Source organism: Gavia stellata, chromosome 8 (genome assembly GCF_030936135.1).
Source record: "Gavia stellata isolate bGavSte3 chromosome 8, bGavSte3.hap2, whole genome shotgun sequence".
NCBI classification, from domain to species: domain Eukaryota; kingdom Metazoa; phylum Chordata; class Aves; order Gaviiformes; family Gaviidae; genus Gavia; species Gavia stellata.
This window is the reverse complement of record NC_082601.1, coordinates 13,065,431-13,089,906: the sequence shown is the minus strand read 5'-3', so window position 1 is coordinate 13,089,906 and position 24,476 is coordinate 13,065,431. Positions and strand designations below refer to the sequence as shown.

Genomic DNA, 24,476 nt, shown 5'->3' with positions numbered 1-24,476 from the left:
GCAGGGGACTTAATCCCTTCTCAACTCCAGTTCCCACCACCTATTCACTAAAAATTGCCCATGTGCCAGGCATTTCTGATTCACGGACCTCAACTGGTTAAGAGCAAGGCGTAACTTTAAAATCAAATGATTGCACATGAGATGGTAAGATTTAGGAGTTCACCATTTCTTGAGTTCTCTTTACCTGACGAGTGACTTTCTGTAAAAGAGAGAGATTTATTTCCCTTTAGGTTTTTAGCTGCATCTTTTTAAGGTGCTTAAATTCTTGGTCTTTTTTAAAGCCATGTTTAAAGTAAAGACACTATGTGCAATGAGTATGTAGCTCTCAGGGTTGAAAGCATGAGGCAACTTGCCTGATGGGCTAATTATGATACCGTTGTTTGCGGGTTGACTTCTACCCTTACACCAGGAGGGGTGACTAAGGATCAGCCTGGCCCTGTCTGTACGAACAGGCTGCAAAAGCAAGGCTTGCATGATGTAAGTCTGGTGGGTCCTTTGAGACTGCCCTTCAGACACATTCTTCTTGCACTGTTTTGGATACAGTGCTGGATGAGACCACCTATATACAGGACAGAGAGGTGTTAACTGGAACCACTTCTGGCCTTCCCATGACTCCTAAGACAGTCAGCGTTACTGTTGTGTTGTCAGTATGTGGGTCGTGCACAGTTTCTGACTTGTCAGATTTGTTCTCTCTAAATGTGGAAGTGTCGGTGTGCAAAGCAGAAGGCATGCGCACAAAGGGAGTGCAACGAGCCTGCCCTTTGTTGGGTGCAGGGGAGGGTAGCAGATAAGTGTTTTAAATCTCTGGTTTCTGTGAAATAATCATTAATGCAATAGAACGGTACAACTCATTCTATTTTTCAGCTTTTCTGCAGTGATAATGTGCCTCCTGCTAAATTTGATAGATTAGCTTTTGTTTACTGTTTTCTCAATCTTGAGACCTCTTGGAGCTTACATTGCCAATTAGTCTTAACTTGCTTATTTCAGTGCAGAAGGAACACTGCTAAAATTGCCAGGCCCCATTATCTCAAATAATTTTCTTTTTCTATTCAGATCCACATCTTAGGTCAGTGCAGACTCACAGTATGTTACTCCATTCACTTGTGACTCTATGACAGTATTTGTTACACTTACACATATGCTGAGATATTTTAAGATTGGGGGTGTGTGTATACATGCATATATAAAGCATGTTTATATATAAATATTTATGCTAAGAAATGTATCTCTCATCTGTCATTAGAATTTAAAGCAGAAAGCTGAGTATTCTGACCTTTGTAAAGCTTTCAGCCAGAGTGACAAACCTTTAGGCAAAGGCCACAGATATATATCTTACATGAAAATTAAAATGAGGTCTGGCTTTTCTGTGGCAGCTTCCAGTCCAAATTACTTAATATGTATAGGAGAACCATCAATCTGCTGCTATGCCGATAACTCTGGACTGAGCTGAGCGGTGCTGTAATGGTACTGAATATGCTTCACAGTGATTTAGCTCCGGAAGAGAAGACTGCTACATCCACATGGAAAAGATGGGGAACTCATTACTCCATCACCCTAAATGTGGGTGAAGCATAAAGGTTATTCCTGGTCCCTGTGGAATATTTTAAGGACTGAGAATCAGAATCAAAACTCTTGAAATTACTGGGAAAAAAATCCACTCCTGTGGACTTGACACCCACAGAGAGTGATGTTCTTGCTTTCATATTCCCATTCCTCCTCAGTGGCATCTCTGTGTACTGTAATGACTGATTTAGGCCAGGAGGCAGCAGTAAGGGCAGATCCCCAGTACTGACTCGGGGCAAAAGTGTCAGCTGCAGAAAAGCTAATGCTTCTTGTGCCAATAACTGCCTTGGACCTGATCTTCATCTGGGTGTCCATTGGGTAGGTCTGTACCCTCTGTGGCCACCATGCCACGCAGGCTTATGGTGCAGGCTGGCACTTGTCAGTGCTTCTCAGGACTAGCGCTTGGAGCAGGCTGCTGGTGTCTGTGCTACACAGCACCCGGCCCGGCTCTTCTCTGGACCCTTGTGGGGCTCTTGTGGTCCTAAGATGTAATTGTCATCCCACTCCCTTATCTCTGAGTTCAAGATGTCTAAAATAAGAGGACAATGATACAATCTGTTGAAGTGAAGCGTCATGCCACAGGTGTGTGTTTTGTCCTGGGGACTGTCATGAGGAGTTTGAGGAGCATTTGAAAGCAGTAGGCTTATTGTGGCAGCATTTGAGATGTGTTTTGGGAGGGTTTTATGGGATCTGTGTCTATTATCTCCATAGACTAGTCTTTGGAGTACTGGATACCATCAACTACTCCAGGTTTCCTTTTGTAACTGCTTGGCTTAGTCTAGAAATGGGGAGAGGAGACAACTAGTCAGTCTTGAGTATAGTTTGGTGTACACATATAACCTGGTACATGGATGATCAGGATTTGGGGGGGGCTGTTGACGAAATTGGGAAGTGAGCCAAATGGACAAGAATAGATCCAGCCTAGCCCAGTTAGACTGCAGTGCTTAACCAGCTATGGCCAGAATTACGCTAGCTGCATGTCTTTGGCCTACATCCAGAGCTTGTTTCAAGACTCACGACGTTAAATGCCTAACATCCTCGACTGACCAGTTTGCATCAGTGTCTCTGCGGGGATCAACACACTGACTTTTCCTTCTTCTTTCTCTTATGTCCTCACTGTTTGTTTATATAGCTTATCTGAATGCGTTTTATCTGCATTTTTACTTTTATGTGCTCTCTCCACTCTGTTATCCCAGATAATTGAGATTTGACTTTGCCAATGCATTACATTTTAACCTCCTTGTACTATAGCACTGAAAACTGTGCAAAATAGAAGCAGTTGGTTGTGATTAGTTGTCAGAATCACAAAGGGCAACAAAGTTCCAGTAAATAACTTCTCAGAGATGTTTTTGCTGCATTACTCAAACTGAATTAAGGAAAAAAAAATGTGATTGAAGCTAGGTGAGCATTTTTCAATGAAATAGGGAGATGCAGATAGTTCTTCAGGAGCGTACTGTGTTTTCAACCCAAAGTTCTGTCTGGAGAAGCCTTTGGAGTCCTACATGGAATTTCTTGTAGAGCCAATGCAAAGACCATACCAAATTAATGACCATCACATTCTCTTAACTGAAACTCACATGGTTCCCTCTTCTGCCTTGTTCATCCCTGGGATTTAATATGCCTTTTTGATGTAATAATTTGGTGATGTGACTGTCAAGTTTTAGCTATTCTTGGGTGATGCTCCCTCAAACTTGTGCTAGGTCTTTTCTGCTCTTGTAGAAACAATTCAGAACTGGGGACACAGACTCCATAGATGGGCATCCTCAATTGCATTAGGCAGAGCATCACCAGCGGGTCAAGGGAGCTGATCCCTTCTACTCAGCACTGGTGAGACACAATTGGATTGCTGTGTCCAGTTCTGGGCTCCCCAGCACAAAAAGGACATTGACATACTGGAGTGAATCCAGTGAAGGGCCATGATGGTTATGAAGGGTCTGGAGCATCTGGTATATGAGGAGAGGCTGAGAGAGCTGGGACTGTTTAACCTGAAGAAGAGGAAGCTCAGCAGGATCTTATCGGTATGCATAAGTGCCTAATGTGGAGGGTAAAGAAAACAAAGCCAGACTCTTCTCTGCAGTGCCCAGGGACAGGACAAGAGGCAATGGGCACAAATTGAAACGCAGGAAATAGTGCTTAAACGTAAGAGGAAGTAGGTTTTTTTTACTGGGGGGGTGGTTGAATATTGGAACAGGTTGACCAGAGAGGGTGTTGAGTCTCCATCCTTGGAGATACTCAAAATCCAGCTGGACACAGTGCTGGGCCAACCTGCTCTAGTTGACCCTGTTTTGAGCAGGGGAATTGGACTAGATGATCTTCAGAAGTGCCTTCCAACCACAGCAATGCTGTGTTTCTAGGAATAGTAACACTGGAGTTTGAAACACACAGTGTTTTTTTGTTTTGTTTTGGGTTTGTTTTTGTTTTGTTGGTTTTGGTTTTGTTTTTTTTTACCCTTCCCATCAAGTTTTGGTTTTCTCTAAATAGGAAAGTCTTAATAACACTCCCTACTAATTCTTGCACAGAAACAGCTGTCCACTTGTGGCTCGTAAGAATGAGAGACCAACACATGAAAACACATTCATATTATTTTTTGGTTGAGATTGCTGCCTCCAAAGAGACTACAAATGAATCAACTGTGTCAGAAATAGGAATTATATATAATAGACCAGTCATTAACAGGTCCAAATGATGGAGCCAGGGCACTTATTTTTTAGATCAGTCACTTTTAGTGGAAGGGCTCGGCACTGAGCAAATTCATTCAGTTCCTTCTTTTGTAAAAGCACAAGGTAATAAGTGTTCTTAAAAAATAAAGACCTTCAGCAGCAATGAGAAATAATAGGGGCGAAATGCTCCCTTTTAATGGTTTGTAAGGGTGGCAGTTGCCAATGTTATTAACTTGCCAAATAGCCTCAATTTGTGGGACTCAACAGGGTTCACAAAATGGGTATTTTTAATAAATACTTTGCTGGAAGCTGATTTCCGGTTCTCTGTTCAGCAGTGAAACTTTCACTTCACTGGAAATTATTTTTGTCAGCAGGAAAAGGTTATTTCCTGGTGAAGCCTGACCCACAAGGGTTACCCAAAGAACACCCAGAAATAAACAGTACTGAAGATGGTTTTAATGGGGTATTTTTATATTGGGTAAGTAGCTGTACTGTGACAAGAGGATGTACAATTAAGAGACATCGGCCTTCTTGGCTCTTCACTTAAATTTTTTGTAGGGTTTTTCTTTCAGGGCTGGAAGAAGTGAATGAGGGTGCTTAATCCATGTTGCATCTGGTAAAATCACACAAGACTTTGGGATGATGTTTGAGCCATTAAAAGGCTGTGTGTTGTTCTAAGCTGTTAGTGGGACATGGTGCCTGCCTATTGTTCTGATGTAACACAAAGAGAGTTCTTTGGCTCCCAAGTCAAGCAGGAATCTTGACATCATTGCTGTCTGATGGGTCATCTCCTGGCCATCAGTAAGAAGTAAGAAAGAAATCAGATAGGGATTTATTTAGCAGTAAGAAATCAGATAGGGATCACTTTTTTTGAGTTCTGAATAAATCAGTCCTGCCCATCCCTGTGTGTTTCATCAGCGGTGCATAAAATGCTGAGAGCTAAAGCAAACTTGCATTAATTTTTCCCACAGGCTTTATTCAAAATATTAATCATTCTGTATCCTGGTATGCTCCTTCTCTGTCTTTTCACAATAAAAACTGCCCAGTTTCTTCTGTCCAAGTTATTGCATTGGGGAACATACAATAACAAAAAAGCACTTAGCTGAGAGTCCTTGCCAGGGTGGGTTGCACTGTGTGCAGAATGGGCGCAGACAGTGTTTTGGCTATTAATGTTAACAGCCAGGAGGGCCAGTATGCTCCTCCAGCCCTGCTAGCTTGCCCGTGCGACCCAAGCTGTCATCAAAAAGCTGTTCTTAAGAAAGCGGTAATGTTTCCTTTTCATACCTCCCATTTTTTTGAAGTAAGCTGGGACAAAGCTGGTTGCACCGTATCTCAGCCTTTGTAGAGGAAGGTTTGGTGAGATAATGCTGTGTTCTGGCCAAACCGGACTGCTGTAACAAAACATGGCAATTTTGACTGACCGTGAGGCTTCAGCCGGTGGCTGCTGGCCCTGAGGTGACCGGTCTGGGTCTCAGTGCTGAGCAGACTTGGGTGGCACAGTTCTGTATGAAGGATGCACAGAGGGGGCTAAAACACTCAATAGTTGAGTTAATGGATCCAGATGCACCGAGCAAAGAAGCAACACAGATGAATTCAGTGTCCCATGATGACCTCCGATTGGCTCCCACCAAGAGGTTTTCCCATCGCTTGCAAGCACATCTTGTTAAGTTTTCATTAGGAGGTTGTATCAAAGAGCCTGAACAAAACGTGCGTGTTTGTAAATGAAGCTTAAGCTGTCAAAAAATTATTAAAAACATGCTGAACAGAAAGAATCCGTTTCAAGGCAAAAATCCTTGCAGGAAGGATTTTCTGGTTGTTGACTGAAGCAGAAGCGAGGTCTGGACCCTCTGATAATGAGGCTTTAAATCCTGCGTGGGCTGGCACTGCAGAATTTTGATATGTTAGCTCTGCCGCTAACTGGTTTCTCTCCTGCATTAGCAGGGCTCTTGCTACAGGCTCGCGTTAGCGAGGTGCATTCCTGTCCGTGGAAATAGTGCTGATGCCACAGAGCCCATTAACAGGCTGATTTTGATAAAGGATGAATTTATAGAGTGGTCTCTGCAGTCAGGCTGGCAGAACTGCTCTTAGCCCCAGTGTTTGTGTAGAGGATATTAATTAGCACCCAGAGAACAGTTTTAACTGCTCTCAACTCAGAAGTTGAGGCACTTCACAGGACTGTGCGTAGCTGTGATGGAAGTGCTCAGAGCTGGCTGACGTGGAGCTGTGGCATTAAACTAAAATTTGTCGGAGTGATCCAACTCCTCTTGTTTTGTAAAACAGCATCCATGCTTTAAATCCATCGTAACCCTAAAATGTTACAGCTGCTTGAATTGGTGTGAAGAATATTACCTGTATATAAACAGTTCAGGCTTGTGAGAAGGCGAAGAGGAGGGAAGTGCGTGCCCTTGCCCCGTGAAATTCTCTCCTTGGGGACACAGCTGTGTTCATGCAACATCACGTAAAGTCTGTGTGGGGTACATTAGGAGACATTTAACTGTGAATACGCCACCCACCCTTATGCAGTGTGGTGAAACCGTTTCTAATAAGACAGATGCTTTTTCTGGTGATGCAACATTATCATAACAGGGGCTGCTTTTGAGCCTTACTCAGCGCAGGTGTAATTCAACGGTGCCTCCCCCAGCGCTCTGCCAGACCACTGCTAACTCAGAGCAGTTTATCTTCTGATTACCAGTTGCATCCACTGGCATGTTAGATGGCAAAATTATTTTGTTTGCTCTTTAACTATGCTTGCAGTTAACCAAGGCTGATGTTGACTTGGTTAACTGCTGTTACCAGCTTCGTTTGTGCCACACCAGCCAGTGACACAGTTTATCTGGAAAATCCAGGTCTGCTGGAACTGGCACTTAAGTTTTGTTTTGGGTGTAACTATTGCTCTTTAACCCTTTCTGTCCAGCGGTGGCTTGCTGTACAGCTTTCCATCTTAAAGGATTGCTGGTTGCCAAATGCCAAGTGCTGTCGTATCATTTGTAATTCACTGCAGTTAGTCTTATCTTTGCCTTTTGTAGTGGATAAAACAGTCCAGGAGTTTTGTGCTGAGTCTTTCTCCTCTTCTCACCTGTGCAGTTTGGCCTGTTCTGAAGACTTTGTTGCTGCTATTGCAATTGTTCATATCTAAGGCTGTGGTTTCCAAAGATTTAGTTTTCGTATCCCTCATCTCCTCTGTATACCCTCAAAGTGCTACAAAATAAGAGTTCAGATAGCTTTGAAAAAAACGCAATAAAACCCACCAGCAGGCTGTGAAATCAGTAGTAGGTTGCCTGTTGTTGTTAAGAGTAGCGAGGCAAGCCCTGGTTGACCCAATGCTTAACTGAACACCTTATGACCTTTTTCAAATCAAAGGACAAATCCCCATCTGTTCAATTACTAATATCTCGTGTCTTGGAAATATGATTATGTTATGTGTCAGGTCATGTCATAAAATGAGCTTTGGTTTCAGATATTCAATTAAATCACCCTCCAATTCTCTACTGGTAGAACAAAAGCGAATTAACCTTTCAGTAACATCTCCCAATGCCTTTCTCAAATCTGCCTGTGGATTCAGTAACTTCTGTAGCTACACAAATTGTGTTGGTTTAAGCAGTACACCCATTTTCAGCTCTTATCTGTGCAATTACTGTCCATGGCCTGTCTTTCCTTGATTGACCAAGTAATATTCTTGTTTTAATTCTAGTTAATCACTTGGAACTCTTGAAGTGGAAACAGGCTTTGCTTTACTCTGTGGTCTACAAGCTCCTGGGTTTCCTTTGGTAGCTGTGCCATGTGCTGCTTTCACTTGCTTAGAATTGCAGTCATTTAAAAACCAATAACGGAGGGCAGTATCTACCCCTGTTATTTAGACAGTGATGACTTCAAGCAGAGATGGGGAGCTGAGATGGGGAATCAGAAAGTCATTCCCTGCTCTGCACTTAGCACGCTGAGGGCTCCATCCTGCCTTGTGCTGAACCCTCTGAGGCCCTGATGGGTTTGCAGTTGAATGAATGGAGTCAGCACCTTGCAGCCCTGCTCCCTGTCAAGCAGGATTGTGAACCCTGAGAGTCACTTAACCTCTTCCTGACTGCATTTAACCTTGGTTGTAATGACAGAGGGGGATAATCATGTCTGTCTCTCTTAAGGGCAATTTGAAGCCTAATTAATTGATATTAGATAAAGCATTTGAGATCACCCATTGAGAGGCACTAAAGGAAGCTGGGGGCTGAAGGGGGAGCAGAGCCCTTCCTCATGCTGAGGATAGAGCACAGACAGCACAAATGCCACAGTCTCACAAATCACTGGGCTTTCAGATCTCCTCTAAGGAGTTGGCCAGGACTTTGCTATGAAAATACTGACAGTTTAAATTAGTATATTTGATATGGAAACAGTCTACAACATTAAAATGTGTGGATATTTAAACTATCTCTTTGAAAAATCTCATGTAAAATATACGCACACCACTTTGTTACTTTACTTACAAGATTTTATTATGTACAAGATGCTAAAAGCACATACAGAAACAACATGGGTGGGGTTATACATCATTATGTATTAATGGTGGGCAAAAAGTATAAGGTAGTGCTTTCTGAAGTTAAAATACCTGATCTGCACTGGTGTAGAGCCTTTTTAGTTGGGATGCTCAGGTTAGGGTCAGCAGGGGCTGTTGTCCTCACCTGACCTGTGAGGCAGTGCTGGTACACTGCAGCTACTGGCCCCTTGGGAGGTGGTGATACAAGTACAGCAAAACCATATCACCTCTGTAGCAGTTTCAGCTCAGCGATCTGAGTCAAGGATAGGCTGCAGTCTGATCAGGTGGAGAACCACTGCGTGAAAGCATCCTTTTTAGAAAACCATTTCCTTTCAGACTAAAAATCACTAGTGATGGGGAATGTGAATTTCCTGTCTGAATTTGACCTGCTTCAGCACAAGTCAGCTCTGGAGGCTATTTAGCCTTTGGCATCCAGCTTGAATAGCTCGTTATAATGAAAACTAGACTGACTTTTCTCGATTTCTATCACTTCGTAATCTTTGGATTTAAGCTATTGATACACTGAGCTTCCTGACTCCCTTTGCCATGAAACACACCTTCCAGTCCTGTTATTTTTCTCATGGGTCTTCTGAGCCCCCTCCAGTTTGAACCCATTCTTGATTTGTGGACCCAGAACTGCAAAGAGCATTTTGGAGGTGCCAGGCATAGAGACCTTCTCCAAACCTACTTAATATTTTCATTTATATATTCAGTGAAGTTACTTTTGACAACTCCATCATTTTCTTTCAAAGCTATATTGCTAGTATTGTTTGGATTTCTTTTGCTTCTAATACATTTAAAGCCCCTTATATACTTAAAACATCATTATTACCTCTGCTGACTGTAGATACTGCTTTGATGTCCATTTGCTTCCTTTATCTATTTTGTACAAATTGTTAGCTTTTGATTTATATTCATTAAAAACAGCTTCACCTTTCTTCTATGTGCTATGCTAATACAGCTTCCACTCTTCTAAGGAAACTGAATTAACCTTGTACTGTTCAGCTGTAGAGAGGTTATATTATATCGCTGGGCTTTGTAGTTTCAAATTAAACAAAACATGAAGTAACTTAAAGGACGTTTTTCATATTTAAGCAAGAAGAAATCTGTGTTTTTTGGAAAGATAACTTGACTCCTTTAGGCAATTCTGAAAATTTCACACAATTTTATTTTAAATATAATAAGATTACTATTGTCCAACAGGGTTGCACCTGTTTCATGCACTACTCTGGAGACTTCTTTATAATTGCCATCTGGTCCTAATACTTTTGTACATTGAAGTTTTAAGAATCTCTAAGTTTTTCTTTTGACTTGCTATCATCTCTGAACAATTCACGTGGTTAAAAAAAGAAACCCTATCCAATGAAAAATTCTCTATTTGAATGTAATAAAGATATGTAGGTTATTCACTTGATTGTTCCGTTGCTTTGAAATCCTCTTTGCATGCCTTCTGCATCCCACGGGACGCTCCAATTATGGGAAATGTTTACAATTCTGAATACAGGATATTACTTCTGTGGATTTATTGAATTGCTACCACAACATATGCTTGATTACTCTTATGTTTGGGGCGATGTGCACTTGGTTTTTAATATCAGTTTTCTGTCTTTCTTACCTTACCTGACAAATGGGTTTATATTGTTTTTTCCTCAGTCTGTTTTTTGTTTAAAATAAAAATAGTTTGCAAGGTGATGTGAGCACTTAGTAAGTTTTTCTATTTCCCCATGTGGTATCTTTGTTTTGCGTCATGTATACACACGTTTTGTGGCATCACATTGGAAAACACATCCAGCTCAACCCTGCAGTTCTTTAGTTCTTCAAAGTCCTCAAACCAGTGCTTCCGTGAGGATGAAGCCAGCTTCTGTGCTGGCCTCTCTGACACCTTTCTGTGCCCAAATCAATGCTGGCTCATTGGTTCTTTCCTCAAAGACACCCAGAGAAGATGCTGTACCATGTGGTTGTTCCTGCTATCAGTAAATTCAGTCCACAGAAAATAAGCTGGGCTATATATTTTCCATCATTTCATCTCCCAAAAGACCCACTAGCTTTCCTTTAGCTTCTTTAATTAGAGGAGATTTAATCTGACTCCCTCTCCCCCTCAGTGATAATGGGTCTGAATGAAGCCTGCTTGCTTGCTTGCTTGCTTACTTGATTTCCCTTGTCTGCTCTTCATCAGCCATTCCTCTTGAATTTTTACCCACAGTAATGATATTTTTCATGTACTGGATCAGTCAAGAACTACTTGGTTTTCAAGGTGAGGAATGTGACGGTGCCTCCCATGACTGTACTGCAGTGTGCCTTCACAGCCCTTACCAACTTTACAGCATGAATGAGGGAAAAAACACCTGTACAAAATACTGGGTTCATGTAAAATTTTAAATTTGTAGTGCAAAGGCAAAGAGAACTTAGAACCCTTCTATTGCAGGTGTTCTCATATGGATCCACGGACCTGTGGTTTAAGCAGGCAGCCCTCATCCCCCAGCAGGCTTCAGCAGTCAGGCAGAGCAGATACCACCACGGGCTGCATGGGGGGGCCTCCAGGGTGCAAAATTTTGAGCACAGAGGGGTGAGACTGTCTGGCCAGAGCTGTAGTAAAGCTGTATCGTTTGCTGACTGGGAATGGAGAATGGCCTTAACACATGCTACCGCATGTGCATTAGATGTCAAGCTCTCTTGCTTTCCTGCCAGGTGATGCAAGTGTGTTTCTGCATTAGGAAATGAAGTTAGCTCGAGATTTGCAGAAGTGATTAGGGGTTTTGAGTGCCAGTGCTGGGATCCTGTGGAAAGGCTGGATGTTCCAGGAGCAGATTTCTTTCAGATTTCTCAAGTCAGGCACAGGAAATTACTGTTCAGTTCACATCTGCTGTTAACCCTGCTGAGATCAAATTTGACAATGATGTAAAAACGAAGAAAGAAAATTGGTAAAGCAAAGCCTGCACCTACGTTAGAAGGCTCTGCTCCCAGAAGTGCTGCTTCCAATGCTACCTAATTGAAAGTCCACCTCTTGGCCTTGTAGGAAGCCTGTGCACCTACCATAGCACCCAAATTATTCAACTAAAATGAAATGGAATGAATCTTCCCACTTCTTTAGTCCATAGTGACTTACTGTCCTATAAATACTACTGAGAAGGGGCAGGACCTTTTGATTCTTGACACCTTACCCACACTTTCAGATGCCACCAGTTTAATCTCTTTCCATTGCAGCCCATCTGGAAAATCCTTTGTAAAAAGCCTGCACACTTCCTATCCTCATGTACAGTGCTCAGTACATTTCCTTTCTTCGCACTTTCAAATCTGGAAGATAGTGTTAACACTTAAAATAAATGTGTGATAGTGGGTGTGAAGAGAGAATGGGGAGAACAAGTTTTCTGTCTGTCAAAATGAAGACATCAACCTCTGCTTTTATTTTTTTTTGGCATGTGTGCTTTAAATAGAATGACTGGGTTGGATGACTTCCAAGTGTTTGCTGCATTTGGCAATCCTTCTAAGTTGTAACAGATGAAGTTCTGCTATTCCATACGATGTGCTCCTTCCCCCTTTTTCGGTGACTCCTTGAAACTCCTTGGGAATTCAGCGTAGCGTTCACATCTGTTCCATGGATGGATGTCCAAGGCTAACAAAATGCCTACTGGACTTGGAGTCAGCTCTGCCAAAAGCCATATGGTTGTGTTTTAGTTTTGCAAGCACAGTGCAGTAAAGAAAGGAGGTTGGGCCAAGAGAGAAGTGAAGGGAGGAGGAATGGAGCTTCAGATCGGTAAATGAAAGTAACTTTTTGTCATTTGGTATTAGAGTGGGAAGATAAGAAGATCACAGAGAAGAAGAAACAAAAGCTGTGAGCATAGGTTCCTTTATCAGTTGTTTTGAATTACATGGTGCTCCTCTCCTCTTTGTGGTGGTGTTGACCACAACCTCAAAGCACGTTTGGTTTTGCCTACCTTTTCCAAAATGCCATAACAGTCTAGATAATCAGGTGCTTCCTTTTGGCCTTACAAGATGTGTATCTTTGCTGAGAACCACGCTCAAAGCTCTTCTCAATGCCGCCTGTTGAACGCTGTGCAGCAGGATGTGCAGTGGTGACTTGCTAGGGTGGAAGGGACATCGAGCAGCTGCTGATGCTTCTCTGAGCAGTCACCAGCTAAACGGCCACTCGAGCTTTTTTCTTACCAGCCATCTGCTGGGCTTGCATTTTTAATAGCCATAGGACTTTTCTGTGTCTGAAAGAATATGCTTGTTATTTGTTGAATCATATTCTGGTTTTCTTGAAGAGTGCGGCTCACAGAGCTCTTACCTGCTGTGACTTTAGTGGGGGCTTAGAGAGAGGCTTTACCAAATGCCCCGTCCTCTGCAGATCCCGCACCCGTGAGGTGGGAAGCACATTGACTGATGTATCATAAAGGTATTAGAGGGGAATAAGAAGACATGAAGTCTTGTGTTTCTCTTGAAATATCTTTTATTGAGACTTTGAAAGTTGCTGTTTGGCGAAATCTAAATTTCAAGCTCAAGACCATAAGCAGAAAGGGGAACTTGAAAGGCTTAAGTTTTTAGGAGCCTTTATGCTTTAGTGTAACAGTTGGAAGTGCTTTCCAGTAAGCTACAGCATGTAAGCATGTAGACTAGAACCAGTGTTCTTGTTTTAGGGGTGCCTGATTTTTCTCTTGTTTTTGTCTGTGGAATTCCTTTTAGATGGTGGCACCAGTTCTGATTTATTTGTGTAGAGCAGTGTTACAAGTCACTTGAGGCAGTCACCCCACAGTATTGGAAATTATCCAAGATGTGTCAAGAGGCAGGCTTGACCCAAAGGCTTTTCAGCATCAGGCAAATAGGACAGGCAAGTGGTGAGAGAGAAAATGGGTCACCAAAGTGGGCTGATGGCCATGGGAGCAGCCTGGAACCCTAGCCTCCTCCACCTCCTTCTCCTCCTTATTCTCTTCCTCCTCCTCTTCTTTCTTGACCATTTTTTCCCAGGCAAATGCCAAACAACTCAACAAAGTTAATGGTTTGCAAGCTGTAGAGGATCTGCACTATCTCCCACTGAAACACAGCTGCCATAAGGATAGACTGCTGTTATGCTGTGTAAAGAGTTTGAAGCCATTAAGATGGATTTACAGAAGTGCCTCAGTTTCCCAGGATACGTCCCCTTGACTTTTTGGTATTGTTAGTTACTGCACTCAGTCTAACTACGGAGAGTTAGAGTCTCAGTGTATTTATACACGTGTGTCATTGCAGGGCTTTCAAAATCCTTTTCTGAAGAAAAAAACCACTGTAAAATTCAAAGCAGTGCACGTAAGCAATGAAATTGCATTTTGGTGAAGATGAAAGGGGTATGCAGCCTTTCCTTTGTGGAAAGGGGCGTGCAGTGTTTATGCACAGATACTCTTTCTTGTCAGCTAAAAGAGTGAGTGCAGTTTATCAGAGGGTGGCTGCAAGCCTCCTAAGAGGGCATTTGTTCAGTACTGACTTAAAAGTAACATAGCCACTTGTTCATCATTGTAAAATACTGGTAAATAACAGTAGCATAAGCTGTAATTGGAGCTTTTGAGCAACTCATCTGTGCTCTGTTCTATTCCTATCCAGAAATAATAGCAAGGTGAACTCTTTTGCCTTTACTAGAGTTCTACAGGCTTGACAGAAGTGTGTCCATTCCTTTTTTCCTTGCATCTAAGCAAAAAAAAAGTGTCCTGAGTCTTTGCTTGGGACCAACCTCTTTATACTGTGTTGGAAAAAAGTAATTTGTTACACATATGCAGGTACTTCCCTTTTCAAAGCCTTACTTGGTATTGACATTTTGAGAGTAGTTTAGATTATTCGTAGACAATAAGCATTGCTTCTGAATTAAGAGCACTCACATCTGAATCTTGAATCGAGAGCAGTTCTTGTTCCCCTTCTGTGGCTTCTTCTGAAATGTTTGATTAAATTTATTGTATGTTTAAGCAAGGGATGAACTGGCCTTTTGTTCAATGCTGTGGTGGTACAAGCAAGTATCAGCCCATCTTCCACACAAAGCTGTGAGGTTCTTGTGTGCTGTGTCTGTAAAACTCTTCTGGGGTTGCCCGTTTGTGGTGAACAGGAGGAAGGTCTCCAGGAATGCCAGCAGCAGTCATCCTAAACTGGGACTGGACCTGGGCTCTCCATAAGTGAAAGATGCGTAGCCTGTTGGACTTGCTTCGCTTCCCGTCCGTTGTGTTCCCCATGGCTTGGCTCTAACACAGGCAATTCCAAACACTTCTAAATGCTCCTGGCGACTTCCCTTCCAACTTCCAACCTCCTCCTGTTCACAACTGCGCTGTCTTTATTCCTGTGTCCAAATGTAGCTGGTATCTGTGGCAACAGCAGTAATAACCTACATGGTAGTACCCATGAGGAGGTACAGCAGCAGGTAAGTGGTTTGTCCATTTGTGGTAGCGATCTTAAAATGCTCCTAAGGGACTGGAGATAGAGAAAAGCCCCCTGCACCATGGTCCCTGTATGGGATGTCGTGCAACTGTAAGTATACACTTAAACTGCTTGAAGTCAGAGGGATTTTAAATAGGTGCTTAAGTTCATGTAGCTGACACATGGTCTACAGATGCCTTGTCCCACTCTTCCCACAACTGGAGAACTCTTGTCTAGAGTTATTTTTAATACAGATTTTCCACTAATTCACCTTGTGTCTTGAGTTTGTCCCAGTATCTTATTTGCAACTAATGTTTATGCTGTTTTTTTCTTCCTGTGTCAAACAGGGTGTCCCCACTGTAAAAATGCCATTCCGCATTTTACAACTGCTGCCGAAGTCTTCAAAGAAGATCGAAAGGTAACCTGCTGTTAATTATTTCTGAGATATTTAAGAACGCTTTCCACCATTTGTACTTTATAGGCTTTGCTTATTGATAGGGTGGTAGACTTGTAGATGAAACTGAAGCTGTTTCACTAATAGAAATGTATCTGCATCTTAGGGGTTGTATCTTTTTTGGTCAAACTGAGTTACACTTTTAAGCTATTCTGTATTCCTTAATTTGTTGTCTTTTCTGTTTAATTCTTTGTGTAAGGGGTTTTTTTCTATGAAGCAAAACACATTCTTTCTCATTGAAAGATTAATAAAAGATAATTTACATAATCTCCATTCCCCTTCAACATTTGTCAGCTGTAAGTGGGACACATGTGGAGAAACCACAAGTAGTGTGACAGTCTTGAAGACCTCGATCATATAACTAATCTTTGCTTGCATAGCATAAATATAATATATTTCTGTAAGTTGGCTGACTTGAGTCCAGGATGTCAGGCCCTTCTAGGACCCTCGTGCTTCTGCCTTGAAAATACATCTGATGGCTGAAGCACACCAGTTAATTTCCTTGCATCAGCTGAACCATTTTAACTGAGTGCATGCATATCTGGGATTAAAAAAAACCACACTTGAGCTACTGGATTTAACCAGATAACTAGCTAGAAACCTGCTTATTATCTCTGAGTGAACTGTATTTCATTCTGATCTCCAAATTTGTTCCAACTTCACAATTGCTTTGTGTTTAGGTGTGGCATGGAAAAGATTTGGCCATTTAATAGGGAAGTTGCTCTCTACAGCTTCCTGAGGAGGGGAAGTGGAGAGGGAGGTGCTGATCTCTTCTCCTTGGTATCCAGTGACAGGATGCGTGGGAATGGTTCAAAGCTGCCCCAGGGGAGGTTTAGACTGGGCATTAGGAAGCATTTCTTTACTGAGAGGGTGGTCAAACACTGGAACAGGCTTCCTAGAGAGGTGGTCGATGCCTCAAGTCTGTCAGTGTTTAAGAGGCATTTGGACAATGCCCTTAACAATGTGCTTTAACTTTTGCTCAGCCCTGAAGTGGTCAAGCAGTGAGACTAGATGATCGTTGTAGGTCCTTTCCGACTGAAACAGTCTATTCTAGTCTATATTCTATTCTAAATGAAGAGGTAATTTTGTAACAGTTACACCCCTATTAATCTGCCTGCTACCGTAACAGAAGAATTTGTCGTGGGTTTTTTTTTTCCCCTCTCATCTTTTCTGTAACTCACAGAAGATGCATCAGATTGACAAGAAATAAATCATTCTTGTATCACTGACTGCATAAAATTAGACGTCCATCACTTATGCCCTCTGGCACACAGAAGGTTAAGAGGCATGCAGCTTTCAGTCCTCTTACTGCTGTAAATTTGTGTGCTCAGATGCCTTTTGGTTACTTGTTTGTTTCAAAGATCTCTGAGAAAGTATCCTTGTTTTCCCACTTTTCTGGTAGTTCCCAATGAAGCCTCTCTTTCCTAAACTCATTAAAATTTCAGTCAGAGGAGATGAAGCAAACGTACCAAACAATGTGAAACTTGCTTATTAGAGCCCCAGAATGTATTAACAAGCGATCTGAATCATGGCAGTTTATTGGACATGGTGGTGGTGGTAAATGCAGGCTTGTGAAGCTTTCAGTTCAGACTGCAGGTTATGAAAGGACTCCAAGAGCAGAGCAGTGATTGACGGTTGCAACTCCTGACTTCAGTTTAAGGCTGAAATGAGGAGGTATAAAATGTAATGAGTTGGAACAGGAGAGCCAGTAGGGAATATTAAGGCTGGTACAGTTTCAAAAAGGTGTGTGCAGTTAGGGAAAACGATGTTATTCCACCCCAGTGACTTATGAAAGTACCAGGGATTGATTATCTGGGGAGCCCTATTTAATTGTGTACAGCCATAACTTGCCAAGGTGCTTCTTGCTGCCAGTTTGTGCCCTTGTGGAAAAGAAAATGAACCTGTTTAAGACTTCAGAAGGGCATATGGCTGTTCCCACAAGCAGCACTGGGCATATTCCCATGTTCCAAACTGGGCTGAGCCTTCAAAATCTGGCTAATTCGTCATTCTGTAGGGTTTCAAACTTCTGTAAAATTACTGCTTAAGAGGGAAGAAGTATTTTTTCTTTCAAAAACAGGGAAAGATTACTAATTTTCATTTTTAATCTGTAGTAGTGTCTTTTTTTCCCCCCTGGAGAAAGGTTTTTTCACTTTAACAGATTATGGTAGCATTTAAACTGTATCTTCTTTTCAATAGGGGTGGTCCTTTAATTAAACATTTAATTCCGCAGAAGCCAAAGAACAATAAAAACATTCCAGCCTTGAATTGGTTATAAATGGTATCTTAAAAGGTATCCTTTGGGAGACTTTGAGTCTTCATATTGGAATTTTGAAGATGAGCGGAACTTAAAGCTGTTAAATACGTGTCTCTGGTTCTGCAGATTTGCTGTAATGGGGCGGTTTTGGCGCAGAAGCCCCCCTCCTCGGGGTTGTGTGTAATGCTGTGTACTTTTTCATCATCTGCACTGCTGGAGTTGGAGTTTGAAAACGCAATGCTCAGAACATTGGCCCCAGACGTCAGTTCTTTTGGCCACATCACTGCTGGTGGTTTTAGCAGAAATCCCGAGCCTGCGTGCTTGCCTAGGACAGTGGTGAGGCTATTGCAAAACATTGCTCTGGGTGTAACCCATAAACCAGAGCCTCCACAGCTTTCCACCTACCTGGAGAAATTCAGTGCCAGTAAGACCAGATCAGTGGAGAGGCTAGTCCAGTGAAGCAGTTAGCATATTGCTTTTCAGTTATTTAAAAAGGAAAAAAAAAGTCATCTGGAGCATTCTTGCCTTGGGGCACTGTCGTCTTTGCATACAGCTGCCAGGGGAAAGCCTTTGGCCTGTGCTCCACAGAAAATGCATCAGAAAATGCAAATGTGAGGATTGCCGCTTTGCTGAACAGATGGAGGAGCAGGAAGGCATGTTCACTAACTACTCCAGAGACTCTTGAAAGGGCACCAGCTAAATCTTCAAAAAAATCTGCGTTTTGCCTTTTGGCTGATCCTAAAGTTCAGCTTGAAGGAACTGATTTGTGATGCTCCAGCTTGGATTTGCTGAAGGAAAGCTCTTGAATCCTCAAGGCCTCTCAGCAACAAATCTCAGAAACTCCCCCAAAGGCACTGCTGTTTGACCAATCTTCTCCATTTTCACAGAAGACTGTTCTTGTACAAATGCACTGACCTAAATCAGAGCACTGCAACTGGGTTCTAGTGAGTTTGTACAGAAACAGCTGTTGGCAGAGATTGCTGGAAAGAGTGCGGCTAATGGGGTGAGTTGGGGTCCTATTGGGAGGCTGCATGACAGCAGTCAAACTGGTAAGTCCTCAAAGCATATTGCAAACCATGGTTTGAACCGTGGTTTAAAATCATTATACCAACCAAATCACTGTACAGAGTCATCCAAATGAGTTTATATTTTAGTTTGGCCAAGAATTTGATCCCTGTGTGCTTAAAAAGCATGTGTTGAATTTCTTTTTAATTAGACTCATTAAATATGGTGATGTTAGCACTGTACATCATGATGCCTACTAATGGATCTTCCCGTTGCAAATAGGCCTGCTTTAAGAACAGCTGATGAATTGCAGCTATGGTAATGCTGCTATGGCACATCAGGGCAGCTAATAATGAATCTTCCATTTGCAAGGCCTTTCACATTGAGAACAGTAGCTGAATTGCAACAAGCTTTAGCAGACCAGCTCATAACTGCCGTCAGGATACAGAACAGGTAATATTAAATAGAAGCTTATGGAGTAATCATAAAGAAGAATGCCTATCTGTCTTATTCATAGGTGCTTTTAAGACATTTGACAACAACAGACTTTTATTTTTCTAATAATCAGGTAATTGTTGTCTGGAATTGACTATACTTTAAAAATGTTGCTTGGAAGCATTCTTTTTCCATGCTGCAATTTTACTTTAATTTTTTTTAAGCTTATCATATATCATTCCTCTCTCAAATCAATATTCAGTTAGTTATTCACTTCCATTTTCATAACAAAAGTCAATATTGGCTCCAGCAGAGATTTATTTCCTTGAATCAATAAACCAATGTGTGGCAGTACATACTTTAACAGGACAGCAACTAGGACTGCAGGGGGTATTTTTACTGTATCATCATAAGGTGACTGGGAGACAAACTGTTACAATGAAAGAGGTTTAAGAATAGAAAGGAGGAGTTACCTGGAAGGTCAAGGGATTCCCACTTCCAATTTTCTACACATCTGTTTGAACCACTGGATGTGATTGTGTTCCTTACCTGCAAGATCCCTCTAGAGCAAAAAGTTGTTTCGTAATTCTGTTTGAAGAAAGCTGTGATTCCTGATGTATGATTAGACGATACTGCAAGTACTTCTTTTTCCTTCTAACACTTACACAGTAAAAAAAATAAGGCACCATCCTTCTGTTACAGTTGAGGCACATGGAGATCAATGGTCACATTTTCAGCATAGCTCCACTTCTATTTAAGCACCCAAATTAAATGTTCTGATTTTTGCAACAGCTCGGCGTTTGTGATCAGACCACTTCATCTGAACAATATGCCATGCTCTATTTCCTTTTTTAAGAGCTCTTCAGAGCTGGTCATACATTGCTCACATTCTAGTGCCGTGCGGAGTTAAGTTTGCAACTCTGTAGTTAAGCTCCTATTTCTTTGGTAAAACCACAAAACATTGCTGTGGGACTTCCCTTTTCAGATAGTTATTTTCCAGTCCTAAGTGTTGCTAGAATTCTGTAAAACTATACTGACTGTGGAATAAAGGAGAAATGCATACTAACCTGGTATTATTTTTTAATTTTTATTATTATGCATAATTATTAGGCATTATTATGCATACTAACCTGGTATTATTACTTATTATAAGCTACGTACCAGTTATGAGGAACTACCAATAACATTAAGAAAGCTGGATGTACTCCAAGGAACTTCCTCTGGGGTCCACAGTCTCTGACTGACTAACTTTTAATTTGATAACTATTTTATTCCTGCTACAGCTACTGAACAGGATGGTAATAAACCTGAGCGGCATTGCCTCTGGAGAGAGAACTTCTATATAATGATGTACTGTCAATACCTAAGGCAGCGCAGATACTGCACTTAGGGGGTTTTTTTACCGTAATGTTTTTTCAGTGGATTTTTCCCTCTGGTTATAGGAAAGTTAGGAAAGCTCAAGAAATTAAATCTTAGCCCTAACGATCAAAATCTCCATAAAATCAATCTTGTCTTCTGAAAGCTGTTACACTGTTTTTTTCCATAATGGACATATATACATACACACACACACACACACACACACACACACGTAAGTCGTACACCAGCGTTAGGAGAGTTTCTTGCTCTCACAGATTTTTAGAGGTTTTTTCCCTCTTGATGAGAGGGAATTCATGAGAGGTGATGCCCAATGTCTTGGCCCCTGGATACATATCAGGGATGTCTTACACTTAATCTGTCTGAAATTTCTGGTTGAACAGAGTTAGTGTTTTTACAAGGCAAAGCATATAGGTCTTGCTAACCTATGCTTTCCAGTGAACTTCCATGTAATTTGTTGCTGGTAGTTGAATATGAAGATCGTTTCTGAGAGTAATATTCTCCAGAAGTCTTCAACCAGATTTTGGTATAGGTTTTTTGGGTTATTATTTTTCTGACTCGGTTTCCTTCTTCAGCAATGCAGAAAAACTGATTGTTGCTAAGAAGACTGAGAAAGAGAGGAAAACCTCCCTGCAATATGTCACTGCTTACTTCAGCCAGGACTTGACCAAAGCCTTTCTTTTTGTGGGCTGCTTCTTTTTATGTGCAGCCTTTCAGTATAGTCATGAAGTGATTCACCCTAACTGAAAAGTGCTGTAGGAGGCTCCTCTACCAAAAATGGAGTTTAATATTCACAGTCCATGTAAACACAAACAGAATGAAGCAAAGGGCATTGGTGCTGTTTGCTGAAATTCTGGTATGTCTCAGAGTTCAGCTGTCCGAATATGATAGAATTGAGATTGGAATTGGTCCTCAGTCCAGAGGTGCGTTTTGCTACAAGTGTTTTTCAGCATTACTTTTCTTTTCTTGCAGTGCACTATATTTGATCTTCCGCTGTGAGACAGGCAAGACAATTAGGACTGTGATGCTATGGTAATGAGTGCATAGAGATGGTAGCAACCTCTATATTTAGGCTGCCTTAACATTTCCACACTAAAGTAATCACTCAAGCTCTCCTAAGTACTCTTACTTGGCTGCTGTTGGCAGCAGGCATTTGAAATGTAGCCTTGGATACAGTCTTGGGAATTAGTTGTCTCCCTATGAAATTTTGCTCAGGTCTGTATGTGTTACAAGACTTTTGAAAAGTGCCATTTCTCTTCTCTAACTGTCTGTAAAAATAACTGAATGGGAATGTATGTTCTGAGAAGTTGGGCTCAAAATGACATTTGCAGGAGCAGCAGCAAGTCCATGGGGCTGTGTGGGAGCTTGCATCAGGAGCATTTCAGAGAATGACGGACCATGGACATGTCCTCCAAACGCTGCTCCAGATGTATGCGTCCCTCGCCATTAGATCTGTTAGATTACGTATAGCATTAGGCTAATGTGACTGTTGTGGCCAGACTTAGACTGGGATCTTTGTGCATTATTTCAGCGTACGACAAATGCACCGATGGACCAGCTTAGATTTCCACGTGCTGTAGAGGAGAGCTGTATCTCAAGCAGACTACTAAGCATTTCTTTCAGAAGCCACCTCCTTATAGTCCATCAGTCATCTGTTTTGAGGCAACAAATAAAGATGTGCTGAACAAGGTTAACAGTGGCTTATAGCATTGCATTCCTCCACTGTGCCCTCTCCTCACTGGGGGCTATTCTCACAAAAGCCTTTTGTAAGTGAAATATGGCTCTTTGCTCCAACCAAAGCCAGTCTAGATGTTTCCAGAGAGGTACAGATAAAGAGGGCTTCTCTTCCTTCCAAGGTACTAAAAAGCTAGTTTTCCTCATCTCCAAGACACTATCTAAGAACAGATGGGTCATCAGTCACAACAGTTTCATGCCTCAGACGAGCTACTAAGATCTGGATGAGTGCGTGTATACTTTGCCCTTTTTCTGGCTGTAATCTCTCCCCGTGTGATATTTAAAGCAGTAAGAAAAAAAACAGTTTTATTTATTCTTCCTGTTTTCAGGGAACCAGGACTTCCAGTATTCTTTCTACATTAATACTGTGACATGAAATAAATGTTTGTCTCCATTGTAAGCTCTCATTTGCACAGTAGCAGCCAACAGGGCTCTAAATTTTGGCTGGCTGCTAAGGTCAGGAAGGCATAAATACTTAGATGACACTCTTTTGCAGTGTATTATTCCTAACCTTTCGTTTTAACTGGCCCTGAATGAGTAGGAGTCTTTCTGTTTACAAAAGGAAAAAAAAAAGTGTGATCATACATGTTTTTAACAGCTCTCAAGAGTCCTGTTTCTCTAATAGCCTTATTAATGATTAAAATGGGAAAACAGAAACGAAATATTTAAGGTCAGAGCACTGCTCACTTTATATAGTGCTTTCCATCTGAAGATAGACCCAAGCAAGAGCCTACTGAGTATTGTCTTGTCAGGCTTTCAAAGCCAAAACAAAACAAGCAAATTAACTGAAGTTGGCTTTGCCAATCTCTTTAATTACTGCTAGGATAATGAGATCAGGTTTTCTCATTTTGACAGTGTCACCATGAAACGAAACTGGAGGGCATTGTGGAATATTAAGTGATCTTTTAATTATGGAAGAACAGTTCAACTGCAACCCTAAAGTCATGCAAGCAAAAGGTATTTTGATCAGATTGTTTGAAGGAGGCTTGTGGAACGGAAATTTCAAGTAAAGATGTGTCTGCTATGAAATTAGCACTCGATACATTGTAACCCACAGTTGAAAAAATCGTTCCTCTAATTTGTTTGGTTTTTTACATAGCTTGTTCTTAAACCTGCTTGCTCTTCAGCAAAGCATGTAACGGGGCTGTGAAGGCAAGCCTGCATAAGCAGTAGTGTATGTTCAGAGCCAGAACTGCCACTCGCGGAACAGTCAGTGTGAATCACAGCAGAGGGCTCGGCCACTTTAAGTAGAAGCCTATAAATTGCATTTTGTTTCAACATCAGAAATGTTAAGTGCAACCCCTCCTCAATACTTCACAGATTCAGGTTTCAAATGTCAAATCCTCTAAACAATGGTTAGCCTGAGCTGATGCTCTAGTGCTGTGAGGTTGCGCTTCCTCGCTCTGCTTGTGCTGAAGGAGGCAGGGATGGAGGGTGTTGCTCTGCTGCCGGCAGGCTGTTTCCTACTTAGGGTTTGTTTGTGTGACAGTAGCATCTAGAGGTTTCAAAAGGAATTAAAGCCCACTTTGCCTAATGGCTGCATATAACATACAGTCCCTACCTTTAAAGGATACACTGAAAAAAGACAGGAAAGGAAACATAAACCCAGGCTGAGGTTGCCAGCAAGCAACCTTCTTCTCTATGTGCATTACTTGGTAGACAGCGCTCTGGCCTCTTACTCATCCCCATTTGACCTTGGGAGAACTGAATGGAGTTTACAAAAGCTATTTGGGGTAGAAATCATTAATCTATTAATAGCCTGCATAAGTGACCAGCCATATTTGTCCAAAAAAAGAAGAGGTAGCTTTTCCGAGCATTAGCCATGCCACAGGAAGGAGGTTGGGTTAGGTGGGTTGTTACCATTATCAAAGTCACCCTGTCATTGTTCATCACTTAAAACCAAAGTGCAGGAAAAATACTGCAGCGTGACAGAGCTGCGACCACCATGCTTGGATCTGGTTTTACTAACACAGCCTCTGGATTTCCTGTTTGGAGTCTAACGCACTGCTCAACGGGGAGGCTAGGAAGGTGATTTTTCTGCTCTGCCAGTTGAACACGCCCTGCAGCTGCGTAGGCCAGGTGCTGTGCGAGCAGTGCAGCATT

General features: G+C 41.8%; 1 protein-coding gene across 1 annotated transcript in view; it reads left to right on the top strand.

Moving 5' to 3' along the window:
- Window positions 1-24,476, top strand: part of PDIA5 (protein disulfide isomerase family A member 5) — a 101,874-nt gene that overhangs the window by 73,261 nt on the left and 4,137 nt on the right. Inside the window, exon 15 of the mRNA XM_059820514.1 lies at window positions 15,462-15,532. Within this exon, the coding sequence (XP_059676497.1) occupies window positions 15,462-15,532 (71 nt within the window). The remainder of the gene's footprint in view (window positions 1-15,461; window positions 15,533-24,476) is intronic.